At 36.2% G+C, this 26,713-nt stretch overlaps 2 protein-coding genes across 2 annotated transcripts in view; one reads left to right on the plus strand and one right to left on the minus strand.

Moving 5' to 3' along the window:
• Positions 1-26,713, plus strand: part of mtor (mechanistic target of rapamycin kinase) — a 222,836-nt gene that overhangs the window by 95,610 nt on the left and 100,513 nt on the right. Inside the window, exons 29-30 of the mRNA XM_084388404.1 lie at positions 21,384-21,459; positions 24,961-25,100. Of these exons, the coding sequence (XP_084244530.1) occupies positions 21,384-21,459; positions 24,961-25,100 (216 nt within the window). The remainder of the gene's footprint in view (positions 1-21,383; positions 21,460-24,960; positions 25,101-26,713) is intronic.
• angptl7 (angiopoietin-like 7) lies at positions 138-3,248 on the minus strand. Its single transcript, XM_084390443.1, has 5 exons — positions 2,679-3,248; positions 1,418-1,518; positions 1,139-1,333; positions 786-981; positions 138-705 (listed from the first exon to the last, which is right to left on the minus strand). Exons 1-5 carry the CDS (start codon positions 3,046-3,048, stop codon positions 536-538), a joined length of 1,032 nt encoding a protein of 343 aa, XP_084246569.1. The 5' UTR covers positions 3,049-3,248; the 3' UTR covers positions 138-535.

A 26,713-nucleotide genomic window follows, 5' to 3' on the forward strand; every position in this document is an offset into this window, starting at 1 on the left:
TGTTGTTTTGTAAAGTTTTGTGTATTAATTTGTGTAGTTTTTTTTCCATGTTTCATGTCACTACTAATTTTGACTGTGTTAGTTCATTTTGCACTAATGCAGACACAATAGACATAACAAAAATGTTTGTTTTTTTTAAAATACAATTTATTAATCATTCAGTATTTTTCTTTTTACAGTTCATTTACTCTACCAGTGAATTTACCGTAATGTTTCTGAACTGTCAAATTGTTTATAATTTTACAAAAATCTAACATATTTTCTGAATGACTTACATCAGCTTGTTGCTAAGTCTTGCTGTACCTAATGATCATGTGCATAAAATCCTCTAGAAAAGGCTAAAGAAAATAAAAATATTTAAGAGATAAATACCTTGTATAAAATGCAATTTACAATCAAACATCTTTTTTCACATACTCAAAACTCTGTTTTACAAATGCATTTCCCCTGAAATGTTTGCCTAGTTTAAGCTGTAGATTATGTTGACCCAAGGTTTAGTGGTGAGGAGGAACATAAGTTTGGTTTTGGAAAGTCTTTACGGTACAAAGCTCTGGGGCCGGATCTTCATCTCCACTCGTTTCAGTGAGTAGTTTGGTCCATGCCATCCATACCAAGAGATGCCATCTGGATTATTTGAATGTGACCCATAGCGGTGAAACACACCATTCAGATTGGAGTCAGTGCAGCAGTTGTACCAGTATCCACCTGTGAAATAAAGCTGTTAAGGTTAAAACATGAAGGTCATTAGCACAGCAGAAACATGTCTGGTGGGTGTTTCTTTTTACCTTTGCGCAGTTGTGCGCAGTTGTCCACACACTTGTCATTGTCTTTGTTCTTAGTGCTGAAGTTGGTATTATTGTGGTAACGCAGAGAATCACCGGCGTTCCCGCTGTAGTTGGCAATGAAAAGCTTGTAGCTGTTCATCTCATTGCTCACTGTGAAGAAGCCGTATTCAGCGTAGCGTGTCTTACCCTCCCAGTTCTAGCAGAATATAAAAAGAATGTGTCATTTAATGTGTCGTGCTTTAAGCATTATTCATGGATTAATATTCCTTAATGAGGATCACCTTTAATGAGGATGAAGTGTTACTTTGTGTGATTCCACTTTAATTCTAATGTTGTGCTTGGTGCATACTTGCCTCCATCTCTATTCTCAGCACTGTGGGTTGTCTGGTCAGACGGAAGATGTGTTCGTTGCCGAGCCAGAAGTCACCACGGATTGTACCAAAACCATTCTTGTACTGCTTCCAGTCACGGTTGAAGCTTGTCAGACCAATCTTGCGCCTCTGAATGACAGTCCAGCCACCACCATTGTTTTCCATGTCACAATATACCTGAAGAAACAATCTGGGGATCAATGACAAATCTTCTTTTAAATTGAAGTCGCTTCTTGTATGAAGACTATGATTCAGACTTACATTTAGTTCAGGTGTTCCAAGGAAGTCATCTTTTGGTAGTTTATACTCTCCAGAAATTTTGTAGTTTCTGCTGTGTAGGGATGCGCAATCATAGATTGCATCTAAGGGAGGGAGAATTCCTTAGTTTAGGGTCTCATAGACCAGGTGATTTTGAAAAACAAAGGATTTAAACCTAATGGGATCCATCAGGATCCACCTTCAAACCAACTGAAGAATCTTAATTTAGTGTGCACTCCTTCTGACTTTAGGCTATGTGTCTCTGTGAAACTAGCACATTCCTAACAAAGCTTCACTGTGTGTGCGGTTGCTGCTAGTAAAAAGGAAACAGCGTGACAAATAATTAATTGGGTATAAAACTACAGGTTTTTCTGGTTTGAAAGATTATTAGTCTAATAGTTTTGAAGGAAAAATGCTCCTTTGTTCTTGTGGGTACAGAGTAAGAAGCCCACATTACCTGCTGTGACTTGGCTACTGTTGGAAAGCCAGACATTCCTGCACAAGGTAACCTGTATTATTACCTACTAATTACCTCCAACTGCTGCCCAGACATTTCACAGCTTGGGTACAACTATGTTAAAGTTTCTCCAAACGTGTGTCTGAAGAATTCCATTTAAATACATTAAAGCATTCTGTCCGGATAAAACTACACAAACCTTTGTTTTTATTTTCCTCTCTGAGTTTCTTGTCTTTACAGTATACTACACTTTTCTGTAATCTTGATGCTTACTGGATTGTGTACCATGATAATAGAGCTGTTATTCTTCATTCCAAAGTAGAGGTCTGCTTCCAAAGTAGAATTTGGAAATGTAGTTTTGCAGGGAATTCAGAAATAGCCCTCTATTACCCACCAGTGTGGAGAGAGTTGGAGAGTTGTGAATGGCTGCCAATGTAATTTAAATGCAATTAAATGGTCTAAATGAAGAGAATAGTACAACAACAGTCTTTTGCTATTTCTTGCTTGATTTTGGCTTATTTTTATAATGAATAATGCCTGGTTAATGAACATACAGGGAATGAACTTATACATAGAATGATTGCCCATATTTACAATCTTTCAATCTTTCTTTAACATAGCAAATCTCAAATTCTAAGTAGGTGGGCTACATTATCCTGTGACTTTAGAGGACAATCACTGACACTCTGAGGTATGTCAACAACCAGCATATGTGACCTGTGACCCTGCAGAGAGTAGAATAACACATGGTGTGTGCTTGAAAAAAGTCTTCTAAGCAAATGTTGAGTTGTCTGTGTCAAGACTCACCTGAAGTGCTCTGCTGTGGGGCAGACTGGGCTGCCTGCATTTGCATGATTTCAATCCGATTGTAGATTTCTGAATATTTGCTCTCGGCCTCTGTGACACGGGCCTCTTGGTGCTGGTTGAGCTTTTCCATGTCCATCATCTGCCGCACAACCTTCATAAGATCAGACTCCTGTTTCTTGTTCATTTCTTCCAACATGCTGCTCAGATTGGCCACCTGGACCTTCAGGGAGCGCACCTCATCGCAGCATTGTGCTGGTTTTGCCTGTTTGGTTGTTGCCAAGTTCTTCTTGAAGTCACCCTGAGCCATCGCGTGACCCAGGACTAGAAGTAAAAGAGCCAATGCTGTAGCCGTCATCTTCATGCTTTTCATTATTCTTATGTGTGGAGAAAGTTTGAGTGCTCTTGCTTTGAGGAAGATGTTGATCGATCCTGGCTGTGTTGCTCTTTTGAATGTTTGTCAGATTACAGTGACACAAGAAAAATGTAAGAAGAACTCTTTAGAATGAAGTGTAGAACTGTAGAATATTTTCCAGGCAAGTCTCTTCAGTTCAGAATCAAATGTCTGCTCACACCGAGGGCCTGCAGCGGATGCAGCTTAAATATTTTTTTCACGTGTGCTGTGCCCTCCCCTTTTGCTCAGGCCCACAGTCATTGACCCCCCCACCACCTACCACCACTCGGCCCTCCCCAACCTCTCCCCCTTGCAAAAAAATTTCCTCCGCTTTTTGTCTGGTCCCACCCGTCAACACGTGTGCAATGCACCTCACAATGCTTCCATTCTGCACAAGCAGAGTTTGTTTGTAAACTGAAGATTGCATGAAGACTCTTTGTTCTGTAAAGTCATACACTATCTTATATTCTGACCTTTTCTTTTAAAGAAAAGTAGTTTTCTGTGTGACATCCTCTTATCAAAGAGGAAGACTTGTGAGAGGAAGATGTGCTTCCATTCTTTTAATTTTTAATTTTGTACTTAAAACTTGTAATAATTGGAGTAAGTGCTAGATAACTATTTGAGATGCTATTATATTTAAAAAATTAGATTTAAAAGAGTGGTTCTTTAACTTTTTTTCAGGTGATATACCACAATAAATCGGACCGCTTAATTTTCCAATTGACATCCTTGTCATCAATCCTGTCTTGAGCCACGATCCATACTTTTGCTGAAACTGCTGTTTTGTTATTGTAAAGCCAAGTTGATTTTATTTGTATAGGGCTTATAACTTCTTATAATTAATTATAAATATAACAACTTCTTATGCTTATAACTTATAATTTCAAAAGAGCTTTACAGACAATCATGATGTTAATGTTTATAATATCTTAATATCTTTATGCCATGTAGATATTTCAATGTAATGTACTATACTTCAGACTAAATTATCTAACTATTCACTGATTAAAAAAGTTACAGACGCGTAACTTTCAGTTCAATTAAGGCAAGACCCCGGAAACCTCTTTTCATAAAATGAGTTAATGGATACCTCAACATTCTATTTGTTAATTTATTCCTTTTCTTAGTTTGCTTATTACTTGTACTAATGTGACCAATTTAACTTTCACCATTCTTTCTTTTTCATATGTGTTAATGTAGCTTTTCAATTAAATAATATTAAAACCCAGAGTAGATTGACGAATGAAACCATACTATGTTCTGCACTGTTTTTAACTATATTTGACTCAACAATTCCTAGAGCCACCATCAAGGGATCTAAATCAAGAAGCCTATGCAGTATTCTTGACAAAAACACTGTTCTGGGTTATTGAAAACATATTGTATGAGCTAATGATGCTGGTGCAAGCCACATTACACAAAGGGCTGCATCTGGAAATATCCTTGAGTTTTTGTTTAGACTTATGTAACCAATGTATTACTATCAATTGTATGAGGCCATGTCTTGCACACACTGATGAGCTATACAGTATCTGTTTAATGACTACCTGCTATTTTCCCTTTGCAATCTCAAATCCTAAATCATCCTTCCAGGCAGATTTTAAGTGTTCTAAAGTTGATGTACTTGTCAACTGAAATAGCTTCTCATATATGATATACCTCCTTTATTGTGGGGATTACGCATAAGTATAATTTCCATAATGTCTTAGTTTGGAGAGTTAAGATAGAATGGAAGTTTTACACCGGCAAGTTTTTTGTTTTTTTATGTCACAGAGGTATGTATTTATTTTGTACCTGCTCAAATGATGGAAATACTTTATCAATAAATATGTCTGTAAAGCTATGAATTCATTTTTCAAACCAATAATCAAATATTGTATTCTTAAATGATGGAGCAAACAAGTGATTTTGATGACAGGGCTTTGGAGAGAATCCTGAGTTGTCCCGTGAGATATTTAGCGTGCTAAATTAGTTGTGGTAAACGAAAGCCCAAGCATGCTTGCTTTTGACGTGCAAGAACCAATGAGGTTTGTTCTCATGTGTCAAGCAAGACCGGTTGATCTTCTGTTTATGTTTGCTGATCAATTATATGTGAATAAAAGCTCTATTTATTTTATTACTGACTTTTCACTTAACCTTTATGAAGCAGTGTTTGCTTATAAATATGTATAAAAAGGCTGTATTCCAAATTAATGTATTATTTACTTTAAATTATTATTAACGTTAATAATTTACATATAATTTAATACATTTTTTAAACCGTTAAAAAATATGCTATGATCGCATTACAGAGAACCATGAAATTTGACTGATATTGGTACCGACTACTGAAATTTTGGTATCGTGACAACACTGATCACAGGTTGATGTTCCCTCTGGTTCAGACAACAAAAGAAAACAGATGTCAGGGAGCTGACTCCAAAAAACAAACAAAAAAAAACACTTATAGACAAGACATGCTCTTGTAGCAGTAATGATACTCTTGAGAGAGTGTTAGGAAGCTGTTTACGATGTCATACTGCTGTGTGAGTCTGCAAAAGTCTGGTGAAAGTATGCACAAGAGGCAAATGGCAAAACATCTTAGACAGGGTCTTTGCATGCAAGCTTTTTTTATTTTATTATTGTGTGTCTTTCTTTACCCTTTTTCACCTGTCTCATAATGAGCTATATGTACACATCTACACACTGTGTGTACATAACAGGATTATCAATTTCATTAAAATTTGTACACTAGTGTAAGTTTTTTAAAAGAGTAAAGCAGATTTGTTTTTTAATATATTTTATTGCAGAAAATATTCAGGAATGTGCTCCACAACTCAAAGGTACTATTAGCACAGCTGAAGTCAATGAGGATGTTGTCTGATTGCCATAAGCCACAGCCAGGCATCCAGATGTTTTCCCAGGAGTTTTGGTGAGCTTCTGACTTTTGTGAGACCCCAAGTGTCTGCTAATTAGCTTTCTTCAGTACCCCTGAAATGCTGAAATGTACTCAGGTTGAAGAGCTGCATTTTTATCTTTCAAGTCACAAAGCTATCCAGCTATCTGCCTCTGAAGCTGAAAAGAACTTTCATTTTGACAAAACCTTAATTGTTTGGCTCAAAATGTGTTCTTCAAACTAACAAAACTTATCCTTAACTTAACTCATCAAAACTAAACTTAAAGGGGACCTATTATACAAGATGTAAAATAAGTCTCTAATGTCCCCAATGTGAAGTTAAGTGAAGTTTTAGCTCAAAATACCCCACAGAATTTTTTTTATAGCATGTTAAAATGGCCACTTTTTGGGGGTGTACAAAAACGCATTTGTGTGTGTGTCCCTTTAAATGCAAATGAGCTGGTGCTCCCGGCCCGCAACAACAAAGCAGTACAATCTTACGCACTGAAAATGTCAGAAACGGTCAGTAGCTGTGTTCAGCCTTATATGTTCAAACATATAATGCGTGTTTATGAATTACACAGATATGGCGTGATAAAAATTACGACATAGCTATGCTTTCCTGGTGCCTTCACGTGCTATCAGAAATTTCATAATTCCTACTTCCGAAGTCGTGATTACGAGCTCGTCACATTCAAGTGGGCGACTTCAAAGGGCGTTCATGTGCAATTTTTAACTAGTTTAAGCAACTTTAGCTGTACAGAGTGCCAACAAGCTCTTTCAAAGGGCAATTTGGAAGGACTCACAACATATGGCGTGTGATACTTACTTAGTCTGGATCTGAAGTTTGCGCACAAAGCATTGGTTTTGACCCATCTTTCAGAATCAACTTTTTTGAAAATCCAGCTTTGAAATGACCCTTGTTTGTGAAGCAGTCCAGCACAAAATGATTGGCGCAAATGAATAAGACTATTGCGATTTTTCATTGTGACATTTCCTTTGAAAATTAAATTTAACCACGATGTCCTCAGTGACTCAGATGGCGGAAGTCTATGGAGACTCTTATGTGTATTGGTACATCCTAAAACACAACACTTGAATTTTGCATAATAGTTCCCCTTAAAAAAAAAAATTCTGTAGCTGTTCACAATGTATCTTTTCACATCACCATTAACAGTGGAACAGATGGCCCTAGAGATTCTCTTGACACCCCGCATTTATTACCAAATGAATGACATAAACAGTCTGGAGTTGTTGACGTCATATCGCCTGTCGCTGTGTCTTGCTTATTTCCAAACATCATGCAACGATTTTCAGAGTCTGCACATCTGTGAGTATTTTACCATGAAAGGAATCAAGATTACTATCTTCACATCCTCAGCCAGACATGTGCAGGGCTGACCCTCAGCATTTCACTGTCATGTATGTTTGTATACTGCCCCTATGGGCAAGGCTTGTGCCAATGTCAAATTTTTCTGTCGAAACCACTTGGAGGTTGGTGCAACTTTTTTTTTTCTGTATAATTTCTTGGTCGCCTCTTTTTTTTCTTTTTTTCTTTTTTTTCTTTTTTCTTCAATCGGACCACAATAAACTTTTAGATTCTGTTTACGTCTAGTAATGAAATGCGTTGTGGGTGATCCTGTCACAAGTGGTCAGCTGAGACACATCACTCTTTACACCTGGGGCCTCATGTATAAAACTTTCCGTAGATTTCATCCTAAAAGTGCACGCTAGATTACGCCAGAACCTGCACAAAATTCCCTTTATAAAACCCAGTCAGCGGAAGATTGTGCATACATGCATCTCCACCCCATCTCTTCCGCAAAATAACCATATATGGAGCTTACAATGCCTAGTTTTACCATGCATAACATCATTTGCATATCATTTCCATATAAATATTCCCATCCACGTAATACCATGTTTAACGATACAAGATATTTGGAAAATATAAGATACTGACTAAAAATGCCATTTTTGCCATCATATTACATTGCTAAAATCATTCAGTATCCTTGTCCAGTATTCCTTTTATAGTAATTAAATCAAATTAGTATAAAATACTTTTCAGAGAAAGTTATTTCCTTCAAATTCTATTGTTCAAATACAGTGGTGTTTTTCATTATATTTCATAATATAAAATCATAATATTTTCTCAGAACATGAGTTCTGCTATTTAGAACACAATTTAAAACAGAACACGTTTAAAGAGCTAATAAAATATTTCAACTCAGATCAATATTTCGTGTCTAATTATTTACTTATGTAGCAAGTAGCCGTTGTAATAAGCGGGATAATGTACAACCGCGTACCTTACAGCCGCAGCCCTTCAGGCTGTTCAAGACCCCTCCGCTTCGCGTACCTTACTTATTACATGGCTCTCTGGAATACTTGATTCTGATTGGTCAGTCACGACATTCCGAGGTGTGTAATTCCCAGATAACAACCGTCGTCAATAGCAACACTGAAGAACATACTGCCCATCCGGGTATCTGAAGGCTGTGCGTTTTTTATGTTTCTCGTATCACACCACATCTCTTGCCTTCAGGGAGATACAAGTCCTGATCACCCTGTTGGGGTTTATTTTGCGGTAACGACCAGTTGGATGGTTAACTTCTACCACAGAAACCATATAGTTAATTCTTACCATGGTAATGACGTGCTATTCATTGTTTTAACTGAGATTAAACAATAGTTAACACTGGAGAAAAGAAAAACATGCTAACATAGACTGAACACAATGAAAACTAAGAAACTGAACATGACCCTGACAATAATACAGCTTACATAATATTATATAACACAATATCACTTCTTCCAGTGGTGTTTGTGGTCAGACCACAAGTAGATCCACATGTACAACCTTGTGTCAGAAATAGCACGTCAGAAAAATGCCATTGGATCAAATGGAATCAAATGGAAACTATTGTCTAAGCTGCATGTCAAACCTTTCATGAATATTACTAGAGGAATGAAAAGGGATTGGCCAGAAGTTTTGGGTCCACCCTACTTCAATTATATAATCTTAACTGACCTTGTAGTGTTGTCAGAGCTGAATTGGGAATGAATGGCTTAGTCTTTTATCACGTTCCATGAGGTGAGGAAAAAACATTAAAACATCTGGACATTAAGCACCTGGATTGTTTTTATTCATTGCACTGTAGGTTAGCTCATATTTTATTCTGCCTCTGAAAGCTTACATTCTCAGAGAAAGACATCATAACCAGACTATTTCATCGCACTAAAGCCAAAGGTGAACACATCTGTCCTCTAGTACAGTGCAGTTTTGACATATTGTGACCACTAATGCTGGTAGTCCTACCCATAATATAGTCTAAATGATGGGCAGCCACTGCTACTGATGAACATATACTGTAAACTTAAGTGCTTTCATGCGGCTGTAGCAGCAGACATGTTCTGTTCTGGTGCAGACATGGACATGAAATTTGACTACATAGGGCCCTATTTTAATGATCTAAGCCAGGGGTGCCCAACCCTGCTCCTGCCGATCGACTGTCCTGCACAGTTCATCTCCAACCCTAATCAAACGCACCTGCCTTTAATTTTCAAGCGATCCTGAAGATGTTAATTGGGTGCTTCAGGTGTGTTTGATTAGGGTTGGAGATAAACTGTGCAAGACAGTCGATCGGCAGGAGCAGGGTTGGGCACCCCTGATCTAAGCGCATGGTCTAAAGCACACGGCGCAAGTGCACTTAGAGCGTGTCTGAATCCATTTTTGCTAGTTTAAAAATGGTCGGCGCGTCCGGCGCACGGTCTAAAACGGTTGTCCCTATTCTCTTAATGAGTAATGGGTGTGTTTTGGGCGTAACATGCAGTAAACCAATCAGAGTCTCATCTCCCATTCCCTTTGAAAGCCAGTTACGCTTGCGCCATGGCGGTTTGCTATTTACATGGCAGAATTTGCAAGCGGAAAGACTTAATGCTTCTCCAGAGAGGAAACAGATCTGCTCGTGCGTGAGGTTAAAGCGTGCAAGCAGACCATCGACGGGACAAGCCAGATTCCACCATATCTTTATGTACACAATATTAATCTTTTACATTGTAATCCTTTTATTTTAAATATTTGGCTAGTTTGTGTGCTGCTGCGTGTCCCTGTGTGTGTAATAAGCAGAGTGTACACGTGTTGTGGACCCGCCTATAGGCTCATATTACTAACGCGCTCTTTAAATAACCAAAAAAAAATTGCGTCTTGACTTTAGACCAGGTTTCAGTTGGTCAATGGTGCAGTCTATTTCAGTTGCATTAAAATAGCAATGGTCCAACAATGCGCCTGAACACACCTCGTCCAGGCGCAAATGCATTTGCTATTTAAGCAACGTGGTGCAGGATGTGAAAATGATAACTGTGTCAGGCTGAAACTAGCAAATAACGCTGCATTGCGCCAGGTGTATGATAGAGCCCATAGTCTTTAACTGGTTTAAAAACACTATTTACTTTCTCTCAGGTGAGACGCAACAGTACAATAAAAGTATCCTAAAGGGGGTCCATATGAAGCTATAGAATAGCTTTTTTCTGTTCATTAACCTTACCTCCAAGCTAAAAAGTGCTGTTTTGTTGTTTTTGTGATTTTGTTGTTCAAGCAAGTAAATTTTTTTTAATCCATCATATTTTTTTTTACCTGTGGTAAATTGATTAGAGAGACACACATCTGTCTTTAAGGTTTAACAGCTGAAAATGCATATCAGAGCAAAAACCAAGCCATAAGGTCAAAAGAACTGCTTGCAAAGTTCAGAGACAGAATTGTGGGATCTGGGGAAGGCTTCAAAAAATCTGTTGCATCTAAGGTTCTGAAGAGCACAGTGGCCTCCATAACTCTTACATGAAAGAAGTTTGGAACAACCAGGAATCTTCCTTGACCTGGACTCCTGGCCAGACTGAGCAATCGGGGGAAAAGGGTTTTAGAGAGGTGAGCATAAACCCGATGACCCCCTAAAAGACTGTCAGATTGTGAGAACAAATATTCTATGTAGGCATTTAGCTGCTTTTGCACCGTACCACCAATCTTCACTGATTACAGATTCCATCAGTAAAAGCAGAGTGTGAAGGTTGAATTAACAGACCAATTAGCACAGCTGTCCATAAAATATTGCAATCCACACAACAAAATGAAAGACATATCTTAGTTCAAAAGAGGTCTGACAAAAAGTGATAGAAATAACTTCAATCCCATTATGCATAGCGAACAACATAATCAAATTATATAAAGTATGAAATATAATACTCTACTGATTTAAAAATGTTGATTATACTGTATATATAAAAAACTAAATATTTTAGGTTTAGTGCAAAATATGCATATATATTCAAACATTAAAGTATTTTGAGCGCGTAGGAAGACCAAGTCGATTACGTCATTTGCTTACTTCATGGGAGCTAACGAGATCTTTTGGCACTTTTTGCTTGTATCGACTCTCTGGTGGAATTTTCTGTACAGCATCATGGTTTTTTCACCACAAATTCTGCTGTTAAACACAATAATTGTTTTCAGGGTTTCAAGGTTTTGTCAGAAACATCACTGAAATGTTGGCTCTTTGTATTTATTACGGCAGTGGTATAACCTTGTGGTTAAAGGTCCGATACATTAAGCAGTGCTCTAGCAGTCAACACAAAGTCGAGTCCAGAATTTGGACACAATGCCACAAAATAATCTAGGTTTAAATTCTGCAATGTTTGATTTGTGAAACTATCACCATTGTGGGCATTTGACCTGAATGGAGCTTTAACTAGACACCTTCCTGCTTTCTACTTCTACTTCTTGCACAAGAATATTTTTGTGCAAGTGTGACATTACTGTTTTTTCTAGACCAGTGCTTAATTTGAGCCGGATCCTGCTCCGGAAAATGTCAGATTTTGGATTTTTGCGTTCCGGCATTGCATTAATTGAAAACGCTCACTTCGCGCCAAGGTGCACGCATCGTGAGAGACAGAGCGAGCGCGGGTTAATGCAAAATTGCAAATGTATTTGGAGGTTATGTTTTGCTATTGGCCCTCAGCAAATATATTTTTGATCAGCTTTCTTAAGTTCAAAATCACTATCATTGGTTGGTGCTTGCTGCTTATTCTTATCTACAAGCGTAACGTTTGTAGAGTAGCATCAAGTTTAGAGAGAGTGTACCTGATTAATTATTCTAATATAAATAAATTCATATCGACAAAATGTTAAAAAGACAGTCAAGCATATTTTCATTTTCATTTTCCACGAGTAAAGCTGGTAGTGTTTCTGATCAAAAGAGATCCCGAAGATAGAACTGCTAATAATAATCAGGATAGCCAGAGACACAAGCAACTGGAGTTAGATCAGTCAGAATCAGAAATCGATAATGGAAAAGGCAACAACGTTGTCCGTGAGAGAATATAACTTTTTAATTGCTGTTTTTTTTATCCGGCAATTATTTATTTACAAATTAAGCACTGCTCTAGACTAACCTCTTTCTCATTTTAAGCAGTTCTTTCTTTCTTTTTTTTACTGCAAACTGCCCTGAGCAGATAATTGTGTTCTGTCTCTAACTAATAGAGCATGCAATGGTTTGAATGTTCTGTTTTAATGTCCAGACGTTTCTCAGAGAGAACTGGTTGTGCTGCCAATTTCACTCCACACCCTACAAAAAAATGCTCATTGTACTTAACTAAAGCTAAAGCTGCACTACAGTTTTCATATCACACTTTACAATAGGCATTACAATAGCCAAATTATTTCAGATCATACAACAAATGGCAATATGGGCAACAAATCCATCCATCCATCTTTAATAATATTTTAATTTTAAATTAATTAGTTTTTGAGGGTGAGCAAAAATGCACTTTTTTGTGTCTGTTCTTTTAAATGCAAATGAGCTGCTGCTCCCGGCACAGAGGGCAGAGCTTCAACAGCTTGCACTCACACAGACATGCACTGAAAATTTCTAAAACTTTTAGCCTTTTATGTTCAAACTGGATTCAGACAATGATGAAGAGACTCAGGAAGAAGTGACAACATGAAGAATGCAACAGAACGTTTCTGAATGGTTAGTTGATGAATTTATTTAGCTTATGTGTAGTTATCTTTTACTTATTGATTAGCATATTCTGTCTTGATAATCTATAAATCGTGTTCAGGGGTTGGGGTTTATGTAAATTTTAGGGTTGGTGATGTCACTAACCTGGAGGAATGTCGTGTAGTCCCTACCAGCCGTTTATTGTTGTCCTTAAAAAGCGATTTCTTTAAAAGCAAAGAAAGCTTGGCCTTGAAGAGAGACTTTAAGATTATTCCATCTTTGAGTATCACTCTTTATCTTGCCTAAAATGTTATTAAAATTTGAGATAATATTACCAGTTAAGACTGATGCCTCAGGTGAGTGGTAAAGTGTCTTAATCATAGAAATGTCATGTTCACCAAAACCAAAACATTGCAGAACTGCCCACATATAGTTCCACTCTAGCCTGTCAAAGGCTTTTGTGTCAAGTGATAAAACTGCACAAGGGCTCGGATGAGCGTCTGCAAAATCAAGAACATGAAAAAGTTTACGCATATTATCGGATGCGTGACACCCCTTAATAAAACCGGTTTGGTCCTCCTTAATTAAGCTATGAATTACTTTCTCCATGGGAGAGGCATGAACTTTAGTATAAACTTTTAAATCGCATGGGATGAGTGATACTGGTCTGTAGTTGGAGCAATCTAGCGGATCTTTCCCCTTTTTAAGAAGCAATGATTTGAAAGATGTTTTTTTTTATCTCTATGAAATGCCCCGTGCTCAATTGCAAAATTAAACGAATCAAGTGATGAGAACATGAGAGTATATCATATTCCCTACCAAATCCCATATTTCTAAATACAATTCAGGAGGTAGACCATCAAGGCCTGATGACCCTTTTGAAGACTTTTTAGTGATTCATGGAGCTCCTCCAAATTTAACGGGGCCTCCAAAGAGTCTTTATCCATCTGTGGGATCCGAGGCAGTACTAATTTACCTAGATACTCTTTGCAGATTGACTCATCAAAATCGGTTTCGGCTTTGTATGAATTTGTGTAAAAATCTTGAAATATATCATTAATTATCACAGGATTCGTGGTGACCTGATCATCTGAAGATTTTATTGTACTGATAAATGCCGTAGACTCGCATTCTCTCAACCTGAGGGCCAATAATTGGCTTGGTCTCTCTGATTCAAAATAATATTTTTGCCTAGTTCTATGTTGAAGAATGAACAAAAAGGGTGGCTAACCGCACACTGATCCACTCAAGACTGGAAAAGTCTACAAAAACATTTATTTTATTTTATAAATTGCATCGTTCAAATGCCTAGTTCTATGTAAAATAAACTCTGCCTTTGATTGTGAAAGTAAATCATATTCTTCTTTTAAGGAGGACAATCGTGTAGCTTGTTGATCTGAAAAAGTTTGTTTTTGTAATAATTGGATCTTACTTTCTAATTGTATAAACTGGCAGGTTTTGAGGGTTGATGAATTTTGGCTTGTTTTGCAGCCACAGCACCTTGGCACCTTTCAGTCATTGAATCAACCATGAACTACTCTGTATACCAAATTATTCTAGAGACAAATGTGCGGTCATCAGTCCGACAGCTAAAGCTTGGTCGAAATTGGGAATCAAGAAAAGAATCAAGGTGTTGTGCTGGCCCAGTCAAAGTCCAGACCTCAACTCGACTGAAATGTTGCGGCAGGACCTTAAGATAGCTGTGCATTAACAAAAACCTACTCACATCAATAGGGGCTTTTGCACCGGAGGAACATTTTCATAGTTCCTAGAACTAATGGCGGAAGTACCCGCCTTTTGGCGTGTTCGCACCGCAGGAACTGGGAACGATTTTAGTTTTAGGAACTCCTTTTGGGGGAACTAAATTAGCTCCTACATCAGAGTAGGGTCTAACCCAGCACAATAGGAACTACCAGTGACGTTAGCATATGGGTCAATGACGTATAAGGATTTTCGACAGGCCAATTTTAAAATACAAAAAATAATAATATCTGTTGCAATTGTTCAAACATTAAGGATGTTGTGTACACCTAAATTCATTTAAAAATTTTAATTTAAGTGATTTTAGTGTTTTTTCATCTAGATGAATTGTCCGTAGCCTTAAAAAATGTCATGTGGTGCGACCGTGATTTATCTTAAAATTAATTACTTTCCTTAACAAGCTTAAACATTTTTTTACAAGTTCTTGGTAATTAAAGTGTTTAGACACCAAGTATTTGCATTTCTTTTGAGTTTTTGTAAATAATGATCTCATTTTTTGTTCTATAATTTCTGAGTTGCCTTCTTAAATCTAGTTAACAGACTATTTTTTCCTGTAAATCACATAAAACTGATAGAAATGTTTTAAAAATATAATTTACTAAAGCATACTGTATCAGTGATTCATATTTCAGCCACAGAAATAAGATATTTTATTTAACATTTAATACAGTGATAGCTTTTATTGGTCGCACCACATGATAAGTGGTCGCTCCAAATGACACGAAGACCTTATATAGTTAAAAATCTATTTAAAGAGATCAATGAACAATACATTTTATAAAAAAAGTAGATTTAAACCAGATTTTATACAAATTTTATAAACATTTTATAAACTTCTTTTTTTATATAAAAATCACATCACAAACACAAGTGCACCATTTAATTTAACTTGACTTAATATTTCTTTCTAACAAATAATAATGTTATAGATATAAATTATTTCATAAAAGTATTGTATACAGGTAACATTTGGGGTCAATAGTTTTTTTTAAAGTAATTAATACTTTCATTAATCAAGGACACATTCAGTGTCACATTCAGGCGCAGGCTATAATGTTACGAAAGATTATATTTCAAATAAATGGTGTTCTTTTGAACTTTCTATTAATCAAATAATCCTGACAAATAAAATGTATCACAGTTTCCACAAAAATATCAACATTGATAATAATCAGAAATGTTTCTTGAGCAGCAAATCATTAGTGACCCTGGATCACAAAACCAGTCACAAGTCGCACAGGGTATTTGTGGCAATAGCCAACAATACATTGTATGGGTCAAAATTAACGATTTTTCTTTTATTCCAAAAATCATTAGGATATTAAAAAAAGATGTTTTATATTTTGTAAATGTCCAACCATAAATTTATAAACATTTATTTTTGTGAGTGAATATAGCAATATCGCAAACATAAATGGACGATTTTCTCAATGTTTCGATTTTGTAGCACCCTCAGATTCCAGATTTTCAGTTGTATCGGCCAAATATTGTTCTATCTTAACAAATCATACATAAATAGAAAGCTTATTTATTCAGCTTTCATATGATGTATAAATCTCAATTTAAAAAAATTGACCCATATGACATTGACCCATTGAGTGGTTTTGTGGTCTAGGGTTACATATTAGAATGATTTCTGAAGGATCATGTGACACTGAAGACTGGAGTAATGATGCTGAAAATTCAGCTTTGATCATAGGAATAAATTACAGTTTACTATATATTCACATAGAAAACAGATATTTTAAACTGTAATAATATTTCACTCTTCTCCTATCAAGGTACTCTGCTCTTGCTGCAGGGTCAAAAAAAATTCGCTTGGCAGTGGCATCTTGTAAAACAGATTAAAATAGTTTTAAATAAATAAATAGGCAATAATAAATACACTACAAATAAATGCAGTATTACTAAACTGAAATTACATGCTCTAATTTTTTTTCATTTTTCTCATATTGTACAAAGAGTAAACATAAACTGTCTGAAATATATATTTTTTAAAAATATCCCAAATTGCATAAAAATCTATTCCAAATTATACTAAAGTAAAGTACTTTTTTTATATAAACCGTCAAATGAATATAAAAGCATAAAACTGCCAATCTAGGACATATATCTATCATTGAAAACAGTCTGCAGTGGTCGCACCACATGATATTTGGTCGCACCACATGATATTTTCAAATTCAGTCATAATTTACAGGCACAGAATTGGCCACCTAAACAAAACAAGCTAGCTTGCCAAAAAAGGTCACTATGAAATATATAATAAAAATATATATTTGTAGAAATAACTTTAATATTTTTTTTTTTTTGAGGTCATACCACATGACATCCAAATTTGGCAACGACATACCAACCATTACAAAGGTTTATTTTTTTTTCCAATTTGAGAGAATTACAAACCTGCTTGCTGCTTCCATGGGTCCTTGGTAAATTGGTTTATGATGTAACTTCCTGTGTTTGAATAGTTTTCAACATATAAGTCCCAAAATGGTAGTTCCTTGATGGTCGCACCACATGATATTTCATAAAATGGACATCATCGGACAAAGTTTGTTTGTATATTATGATGGAAATATAAATGCAAATGCTTTGAATTTTTTTAAAGGATTACAAAACATTTTGGAAATCATGCCAAATAGTGCAGAAAATAAATTTGAATAAATACAGAGTAATTTCAAAGACGTTTTCAAAACAGAAGTTATGGCCGGACGGTCGCACCACATGATGTTTTGACACTTTAAATAACAAAAAAACAAACAAGTAAGTAAAGGTTTTTGAAAAGTTAAAGTGACATGGGAGAGGTACTAAAAATATACAGTATCTTTTTATGCATTTAAACCCATTTTTGCCTGAAAAATGCAATCGGACAGAAAATTTTGGCGTCACGTCATTGACCCATATGCGGATTGTCCAGCACCCGCCATTTAAAAAAAAAAAATTAAACACACAGATTGTAGCCAATATATTTACTCCACAATCTAACTCTATGAACATGGAAAATGGTAAAAGATGGGCCTCTTATGCTTTACTCTAAGGAAAAAATCCAACGCAAAATAATCTTTGAGGGGACCAAGCGGAACATGATTATGTATTTCTAGCGACATTGAGCATCAACCACACGGTAAACGCTAACGGCCATTTTACACCCCAAGCGGGAGCAGCATGTATTTTTTTCGCCGTATATGTTAACCAATGATTGCATTCACACGGGGAGCAGGAGCAGCGCGTGAGCAGCAGTGAAGTGGGGGTTTTGGCGCCGAGTCTATTTTTGCTGCACTGCTCACGCTCAATTAAAGTGAAAGCACACTTTTGATGGACAAAATAAATATGATTTCACACAAAAAGTGCCCAAAATGCACAGAATAAGCATGTCAATGAATAAGAAAAGACAATGAAGACTCAAAAATATTTATGGAAGATTTACCCATTTAAACTTGTTTTTAGTTATTCAGTTTGGGTGAAAGTATGGTGTATTATTTAAAAAAAAAACACTAAAGTAAACTAGCTAGAAAATTTTATATATAAACTTTCTTTTAGCCTATATACCTGTCACAGACAGGTATATAGGCTAGCACTACTCAAATCAAACCCAAGTGTGCGTTTTTGAGTTTGGTGTCTTGTAAACATCGAAGTATGACTGAAATGACAAGATCGGAGCTGTTTTCTTGGTTGTGTTTGTTGTTTACCATTTACATGTGAATGTTGTACACCTCCCCATCCGAACAAACTTTCAAGACCATCAAGTTTATAAATGACCAACTTCTAAAAACTATTTTATTGTTGTCTTTGTAAAGAAATGCTTGCTGGAGCCGCTGCTGTGACGCTGTACAAACGCATCCAGTGTGAATACTCTCGCGCGTCTGCAGCTGCAGTGAAGATGTAGTTACGCTGATGTGAAGCTCAAGCATGCGATGTGAAACAGCCGTAATACTTTTACTTTTTCATATACTGTCTACTTTCTTTGTATTGCAGCTCTATCTAATAATGTATTAGACAGGACTGTTAAACAGATCATAAACTAATGAACACGGAGAATGCAGCACTGTCTGCTCAGGCTCTGGCGTTCTCAGCGCCGTCAAAATAAAGGTCACAACATTAAGCACCGCTTACGTCACTTCTGAGTTCCTACTGGCGGTGCGAATGCAACCAGGAAAATGGCCTTAGGGAACATTTTGTTTTCGGGGAACCACCCTGGTGACTAGTTCCTAGAACTACCTTGTGCGAAAGCCCCTAATGAACTGAAGCAACGTTGTAAAGAAGAGCAGGCCACAATTCCTCCAGAACGATGCACGAGACTGATACTGCCATACAGAAAAAGATTCTTTAAACGTATTGCTGCTAAAAGTGTCTCTACAAGCAATTGAATCATAAGGTGTACTTAGTTTGTCACCCATGGATTTTCCATCTTGGCTTTATTTCTGTTAAATAAATAATGACACATTATTACGTGTGTGTGTGTGTGTGTGTGTGTGTGTGTGTGTGTATATATATAAATATAAATAAATATATATATATATATATATATATATATATATATATATATATATATATATATATAGTGCAATGCATAAGTGAATACACCCATGCTAAAGTTGACTAAAAAGAGGAATAAAAAATCATATTTTGGAAATTGAACTTAATGCCTTAATTTAAAAAATTTGGAAAAATCCAACCTTTAAGGACACCAATTTTTTTTGTGAATGAATAATGTATCGTAAATAAATAAATGTTCTTCCTTAAAATACATGGTGCATAAGTGAGTACACCCCTATGTTAAATTCCCATAGAGGCAGGCAGATTTTTATTTTTAAGTATTTTTTTTTTTTTTAAATTAGGATACTATGCATCCTGATAAAGTTCCCTTGGCCTCTGGAATTAAAATAGCCCCACATCATCACATAGCCTTCACCATACCTAGAGATTGGCATGGTTTTATTTCAGTTAGCCTAAAAGCTAGTTTGATTTGCATTGAGAGATGATCTTATGGAAAGTACCCCATGCCAATCTCTAGGTATGGTGAAGGCTATGTGATGATGTGGGGCTATTTTAATTCCAAAGGCCAAGGGAACTTTATCAGGATGCATAGTATCCTACATTTTTTTTTTTTAAATACTTAAAAATAAAAATCTGCCTGCCTCTATGGGAATTTAACATAGGGGTGTACTCACTTATGCACCATGTATTTTAAGGAAGAACATTTATTTATTTACGATACATTATTCATTCACAAAGAAAATTGGTGTCCTTAAAGGTTGGATTTTTCCTATTTTTTTTAATTAAGGCATTAAGTTCAATTTCCAAAATATGATTTTTTATTCCTCTTTTTAGTCAACTTTAGCATGGGTGTATTCACTTATGCATTGCACTGTATATATATATATATATATATATATATATATATATATATATATATATATATATATATATATATATATATATATATTTCATACTGTTACAGCGGAATACAAAGGAAAAAAAAAAAGAAGAAAAAATTAATGCAGCACCTGAAAAGAGCCTTTGCCATAGATATTCGTTATACCATGTCACATTAAAATACCAAGCATTACTTTATTCTCCTGATGTCTGAAAATAGAACATGAAGAAATTTTACAGCTCTTTCAGTCAAAATGACAGATAAGGATTATTTGTAGTGCAACCTTATTATTTGAAAATAATTGTTTGTCTTTTTGAGTGAAAATTCCTCAAACCAGAAATGCCTCCCATAATGTAAAAGGTGGATATTCAGGATGTGTTTTTTGTATTTCTGCTTTTTTTTTTTTATTATTATTGTTGATCTGTTGATCATTAATATCATAATGGCGTGTTGTAACATCAATGTTTTTGGTATGAGTTGCAAATATATATATTATATATACTTTTTTTTTTTTTTACTAAGTAGTTATGTATGCGTTTTTTGGTTTGGATTTATGGCATCATTTGTTTTCACTGGGATTCCCTTACCCTTGTAAAACAAGATGTATTAGCAAGTTTGGCAGTCATGGAAAACTTCAGAGTGGCGTTACATAAGAGTACTTCCAGATGGGAAGTTTATGAATTGGTCATCAGAAGCATCATAAACATAAAAATGAAATACTTCACAGAACATTTATTGTGCAAATTTACTGGCTAATTGCTCATCTGCTTGGAGATATTACCATTTTTTACAGTTATAAATTATATTGCAGTTTTATTGATTCGTGTCAGCAGATTTTGCTCTGCGTTCGTAGAATGACCTCTCCTCCTTGTAAATTTGAGACTATGCTAATGCCAGAAGGTCTCTGAATGGGTCTATTCCAGGCATATTCAAATAGTGGCCCCTTGCTGTGTTCCAACTGGACTGTGATACATACTGACAACTGTAGCACTATTTTACTGTTTATACAGTTGAAAGTGAGCAGCACATCAAAACAACGGAGCTGTACTCACTGAGCTCATATTGATAACTATTTTGACTGTTTGGATTTTATTTTAATTTTACAAAGCACTACTGTTGCCCAGATGGAAATTATAACTATTCCAAAAAAAGTATTGTCTGGAACTCAGCTGAGAAGGAAATATAGAGACTGTGTTGTTTACAGCCAACCTAAAACTTTTATCCATTATCATATGTGTAGTATTAGAGTAGATTTAGAGTGTTTCTGGACTAAAACATTGCTTTTTTTCTTTCTTTTTTTTTATAGCATCAATAATAAGCTCCAGCAGCCAGAGGCCGCATCAGGAGTGCTGGAGTATGCCATGAAACACTTTGGAGAACTGGTAAGAGCTTTAAAACCTTATTCATCTGTTTATTATGTATGCATTGATTACATAAGATGAGCACTTGGGTGAATTTCACAAAGCCTGTCAAGAAAGGTTTTGGTAAGTTTTCACCTCAAAAAAATATTTTTGACTTTTTCCCTCATTATTTTCATGAGAATTAAAGGAAAATAGTTGCTATTTGTCTCTCTTCATCTGAAAGTCATTTTTTAATAGCTAAGCCTTTTGTTCACATTTATGTAACCTTTATTTTTTTTAAGTAATATTTGTTTTTTTAATCTTGAGAAGTTTTGAGACATCATATGATGCACTAGCCTGGATGCCAGCTGATCTTAGCCCCGCCCACAACATTTGAGGTCGGGAAGTTCGGTCTGGACTCAATCCGTTGTGGAGCAACTATGCTCGAACCAGAGCTGTTCGGACCAATCAAATTGTCAGGGCGGGCTTTATACGATGATGGACAGATGATCAACAGTAACGTAATCATCCACGTCACCAAAGAGCACTTGGGTTGAATTCGTTTACAACAAAGACGACTGCCGCTGGAGAATTGAGATGTGTAGATTCTGCCATCGCGTCTGTAATAGAAAATGTCGATAGCGCATTAATTTTAAAAGAGGAACAGAGAACCGCGATCAAGGCATTTGTCGATCGGAAAGATGAATGAAGAACATACGTCAATTACTCCATTGCTTTGATTGGTTGTAGGTCTATCCAATTGAGTGCAGAGGGATTTTCTTTCCTGGTTCGGTTGAAACACGCTCCATAATCACACCCCAATGAAGCAGTATCAGACTCATATTCTGACTAGAATCTGAGTACTCCTGTCTTCAAAGTGTCTCCTGCTGTCCAGAAACACAGGACATGTCTTGGAAGATATGTTGCTACCTTTACACATCTATTGTGTAACGCCACAGACTTTCTTTGTTAACACTTGACTGTGATTCCTAATTGCTCCAACATGTAGTTTGAGACCTCTTTGATTTTTTTTTTTTTTTCAGGTTTGTATATTTGTCAAGATATAAATGTAAGCATTTCAAAACAAATTTAACTAAAACAACACCCTCAGCACCTCTATTTCCCGCGATACTGCTTGTAGAAGAATTCAGGCTCATCGGTGTAGATTTGCTTTGTATATATTTTTTTTCTGTTGTAGGCTTTCAAATCTTATTAGCCCCAAATGACATACAGATACTTTAAGTGTCTTAAGCTATATGAAAATTTTGAATTTTACACTTTCATTCATCAAAAGCCTGCTTTAAAAAACTCAATTTCCTTCATTTGATAAAATATGCCCTGGTGAAGTGTTATTTCTAACATTGCTAAGCCATCCATTACTGTGGCAGATGCTCACAGTGGACTTGCTGCCAATTTTAAAATAAACAGTTGCTTTGCCCTTCCATTAAAGGGATGGTTCAGAGTAAAATCAACCTAGGGCCCTTTGCACCATGACCCAGTTGTACACAGTTAACAAATTTTGTAATTACGTAAAAAAAAGTATAATTATCGCAGCTTAGTAAGGTAAATATATTGTATACTGTATGTACTGCAAGTATAATATTGTATTAAAGGAGTCATAATGTTGTGTTACCTTGGATACCCAATGCTCTATTATAGTCTTTCAGGCACTTCTAAAAAAGAAAAGTGGAAAAAAAATAAACACAGAGCTCCTCAGACCCTTATTTCTAAAGGCATTATTGTCTCGCGAGATCTGATGCGATGTTTTGGCTGTCGTGGACGGTCATTATAATAATGCAAATGAGGGGCGCGTTGATTGGTCGTAGAAAAAATACACCATTTCCAGATACATTCTTACAGAAGCCCCACTAACTGAAAGCTATTTTCAAACTGCATGTTTTGCATGAGTTTGGCTAATAATGTTTAGTGGTATATTGTTTTCATACTTGCATTTAAACAGTTTTAGCCACTGAGCATGGACTCCTGTACCGTCACTACTGTAGCTGCTAGTGTAAAACAAAGTGGAAAGATGTGGCTAGCATTCGTAGAGTCCATTCCCCGTGTTTACCTCGAAGGTAACGTTACATACAATAGCCGCATTAGCAGTTAGCTGCTATTTGTTAACCACAGTAGAGCAATAAAAACACAGTTTTACCTTTTCAATTTCTGGCAAGTCCCTGATGGTTGGGATGGCACCTTTTCCCAAACGGAGCTTCGAGGCCAAGTTCGCCTGATATTGCCCCAAATTTGTAAATGATTCCGGTGTAAAATGTTTAGCGCACACACCTAACGATACGCCACTTGAAAGAGTTGTTGGGACAGCGTCATTAAAAATGAATTTCCTCCACTGTTCCCTGATAGTTTCGTCCGTTTTTGGTAGATAAAACACATTTGCATGTTGTTTGTGGCAGTCAACCACAGAGCATCTCAGGTGTGCACTCGGTTTCTCCATCTTTCTCGAGTCAACTAAACTGAATCTGAGGGGGAGAGGGGCGGGCTTCCCGCGGCATAGGTTTGCGGTGTCCATATTTGGTATATCCTCCCCCGTCTTGACGTCAAGAGGGGGAAGAAATCAAAATCTCGTTTTTTCGTGCGCGTGCACGTGGCCTATTTTACAAACCCTGAGGTAAACAAACGCTTCACTTTTAAATATCGGCTTCCCGGCCAGTCATTATGCAATCATAACATACATTGATTCTCGTGGAAAAGTGAAATTTCTACATTATGACTCCTTTAAATATTGTATAGTAATGAATGTTTGTATATTCAGTACTTGCATACTGTAAAAATACAGTGGGCCAAATGTCAAGCCCAAAAGGTCAAAGAAAACTCTAATGAAAAGCATGTTACAGTAGACTCAATAAAGTTGTATAGCTGCTAAATTAAAGTCAATGAGAGATTCATTCTACATCAGCATCACGTCTTCATGTTGGGTCCAGCCTGAGGACTTTGTTTACATCACAGACAATTTTCTTGCCAGATCCAGCCTTGACAACATTCTCCACACCTTGCTCTTTCTCATCCTTATCTTACCTTGCACATATTCTTCTGCTCTCCTTCTCAGATTGTTTCCATCCATTGTCCGTATCAATATTAAGTGCACCCGTGCCACCTGTACACTCTGAGCTGGCTTATATTTTGTACAGTTGGTTTGATCACATCATTAGAAGCAAGTGTGAACAATTTTGAGCCGTTGTGTGCAAACGATGACAACTGTGTTGTAGTTGTGTAACTTTTGCCACTTGTGTTTACCGTTTTGTAACAAGTGCATCACAGTACAAAATGTGTTTTAGTGAGTGAGAATGTGTTTTGCAGAAAGAGTGCATGAAATTTGCAAATGGTGTCTAACTTCCTGAACTTGGGTTTAGTGTCTTAGCAGTTGTGAAAAACTGTAATTTTCATCCCCCTCCCATCTAAAAGAAATTTTAGTCCCTGATTTTTCTGACTGCTCCCTTTAGGAATTATATGATGTGTGCTGTGAGATTTTGGTTCATTTAAATTATTTTCATCATTCATCCTTTTATGTTTTGTCATCCATTACAGGAGATTCAGGCCACCTGGTACGAGAAACTTCATGAGTGGGAAGATGCTCTGGTCGCCTACGATAAAAAAATTGACATGAACAAAGATGATCCGGAGCTCATTCTGGGTCGCATGAGATGTCTGGAAGCGCTAGGCGAATGGTATGCACACATTACATAACTTGTCAATTTCTGGAAGTGAGCAGGCTCATTCTTGCTTTTTTACAACTTTGGTTCTTTTTTGGAATTTTCATTTGTCAGTTCATGCATGTCATTTGTACGTTTTGTTGCAGGATAAATGTATTGAATACCCCCCTTTTTTCAGATAGTTATATGTAGTCATATTCTTATTGAAGGTAAATGTCTAGATAGGATGGACAGGTCAGTGTTTCTAAGCAGGCAGTTTGTAGTGCTGTCAAATGTTACCCAGATGTTATTAGTTACTGATTCATTTGTGAACTGATTTTTACATTTGTGCCAAACATAATTTTATAACATCAAGAAACCTATTATATTGATGGGAGAAAAAAAAAACATGATAACCACAAGCTGTGAAATGTTCAAAGGAAAATTCTGTTCTGTTTCAATTCTGACATATGAAGCCATGTAAATGCATAAGCGGCGTTCTTACATGTTTGTCAAGAGTGCATTGGAAATTATTGGATAAAAGAACAGAAAGATGAGGACAATGCTGGTTACTGAATGCATTGCATGTATACAGCGATTTAATAGTACACCGCTAACATAGTGCATGTACTGTAAACATTTTACGTCTTACTATGAACAGCTTTCTTTGCTTTCTGATGTGTGCATATAAAAGCACTTACAGTATTAACTCTAGTTCTTGATATATTCAAAATTACACTATGGAAAGTAATTTCCAATGTGAAATATATTTTCTCTTTTTGCCCTCATGGAAACACTGATTATGCACTCATGGAAACATTGGATTATTTTTCTCGACTTTTGAAAGAAAAGAATTTTACTGACAGTCATTTACTGGGAACAGTTTGTGTGGGAGAGTGCCTGGCATATGAGGGCTGACTTCCTGGATTTGTTGCAGTCAGTGAATCCAGTAATAGGACAGGAATAGATGGCAATAGTGGAAACAGGGAATAATAGGAAATCAATAGCAATTGTTAGCTATAATTAAAAATGATTATTTTGTCCCATACTTGTTTGTGCTGTATTTGTATGCCTTTAAAATAATCATTCTTTTGGCTTGGCAACATACTAACAGCAAGTTCTGTTGAAAATATTGGTGAGCCAAATCTCTTTTGCATTTCACATGAGAAACCTTCTGCCTATGTAGAACATTCCAAAATACTCTCTTATAAATTGCCATTTCAGTTATGGATGCTGTCTTAAACTGCATCGCAACAGCTGATGCTGGATGCAACAAAGTGGCCGTTGCAAATTAATTTGTCCTTTGTGTCAGAAGTGTAGTGCAGGTGCTTGGAGTATGCCAGAAATAGAACAGAGCATTAGTTTACTGTCGGGGATTTGTCACGTTGCCTTGCCCACCGCACCACTGCATCCAGTGTAAACAGCATCACTGATTATACGTCCTGTGTAGACACTGTGTTAGAAGTTAGCTTTTTGTTTTATAAAGGTGTGTTTCAACCAAAATTAAAATTCTGTCATTTGGAAGTCATTCCAAACTCATAACACTTTCGTTCATCTGATAAATGAAGATATTTTTATTGAAACCTGAGAGATTTAATTTGACCACAACTTTGACGTTCAAAAATATCATAAAAACAGATTGAATTTAT

Source organism: Rutilus rutilus (genome assembly GCF_951802725.1).
Source record: "Rutilus rutilus genome assembly, chromosome: 19".
NCBI classification, from domain to species: domain Eukaryota; kingdom Metazoa; phylum Chordata; class Actinopteri; order Cypriniformes; family Leuciscidae; genus Rutilus; species Rutilus rutilus.

Excerpts from the sequence above, each read along its gene's own strand:
- angptl7 (XM_084390443.1), bottom strand. The coding sequence starts at position 3,048 with ATGAAAAGCATGAAGATGACGGCTACAGCATTGGCTCTTTTACTTCTA. Across the intron at positions 1,519-2,678 it reads CCCACAGCAGAGCACTTCAG|ATGCAATCTATGATTGCGCA; the intron begins GTGAGTCTTGAC and ends TCCCTCCCTTAG. Across the intron at positions 1,334-1,417 it reads TTGGAACACCTGAACTAAAT|GTATATTGTGACATGGAAAA; the intron begins GTAAGTCTGAAT and ends TTGTTTCTTCAG.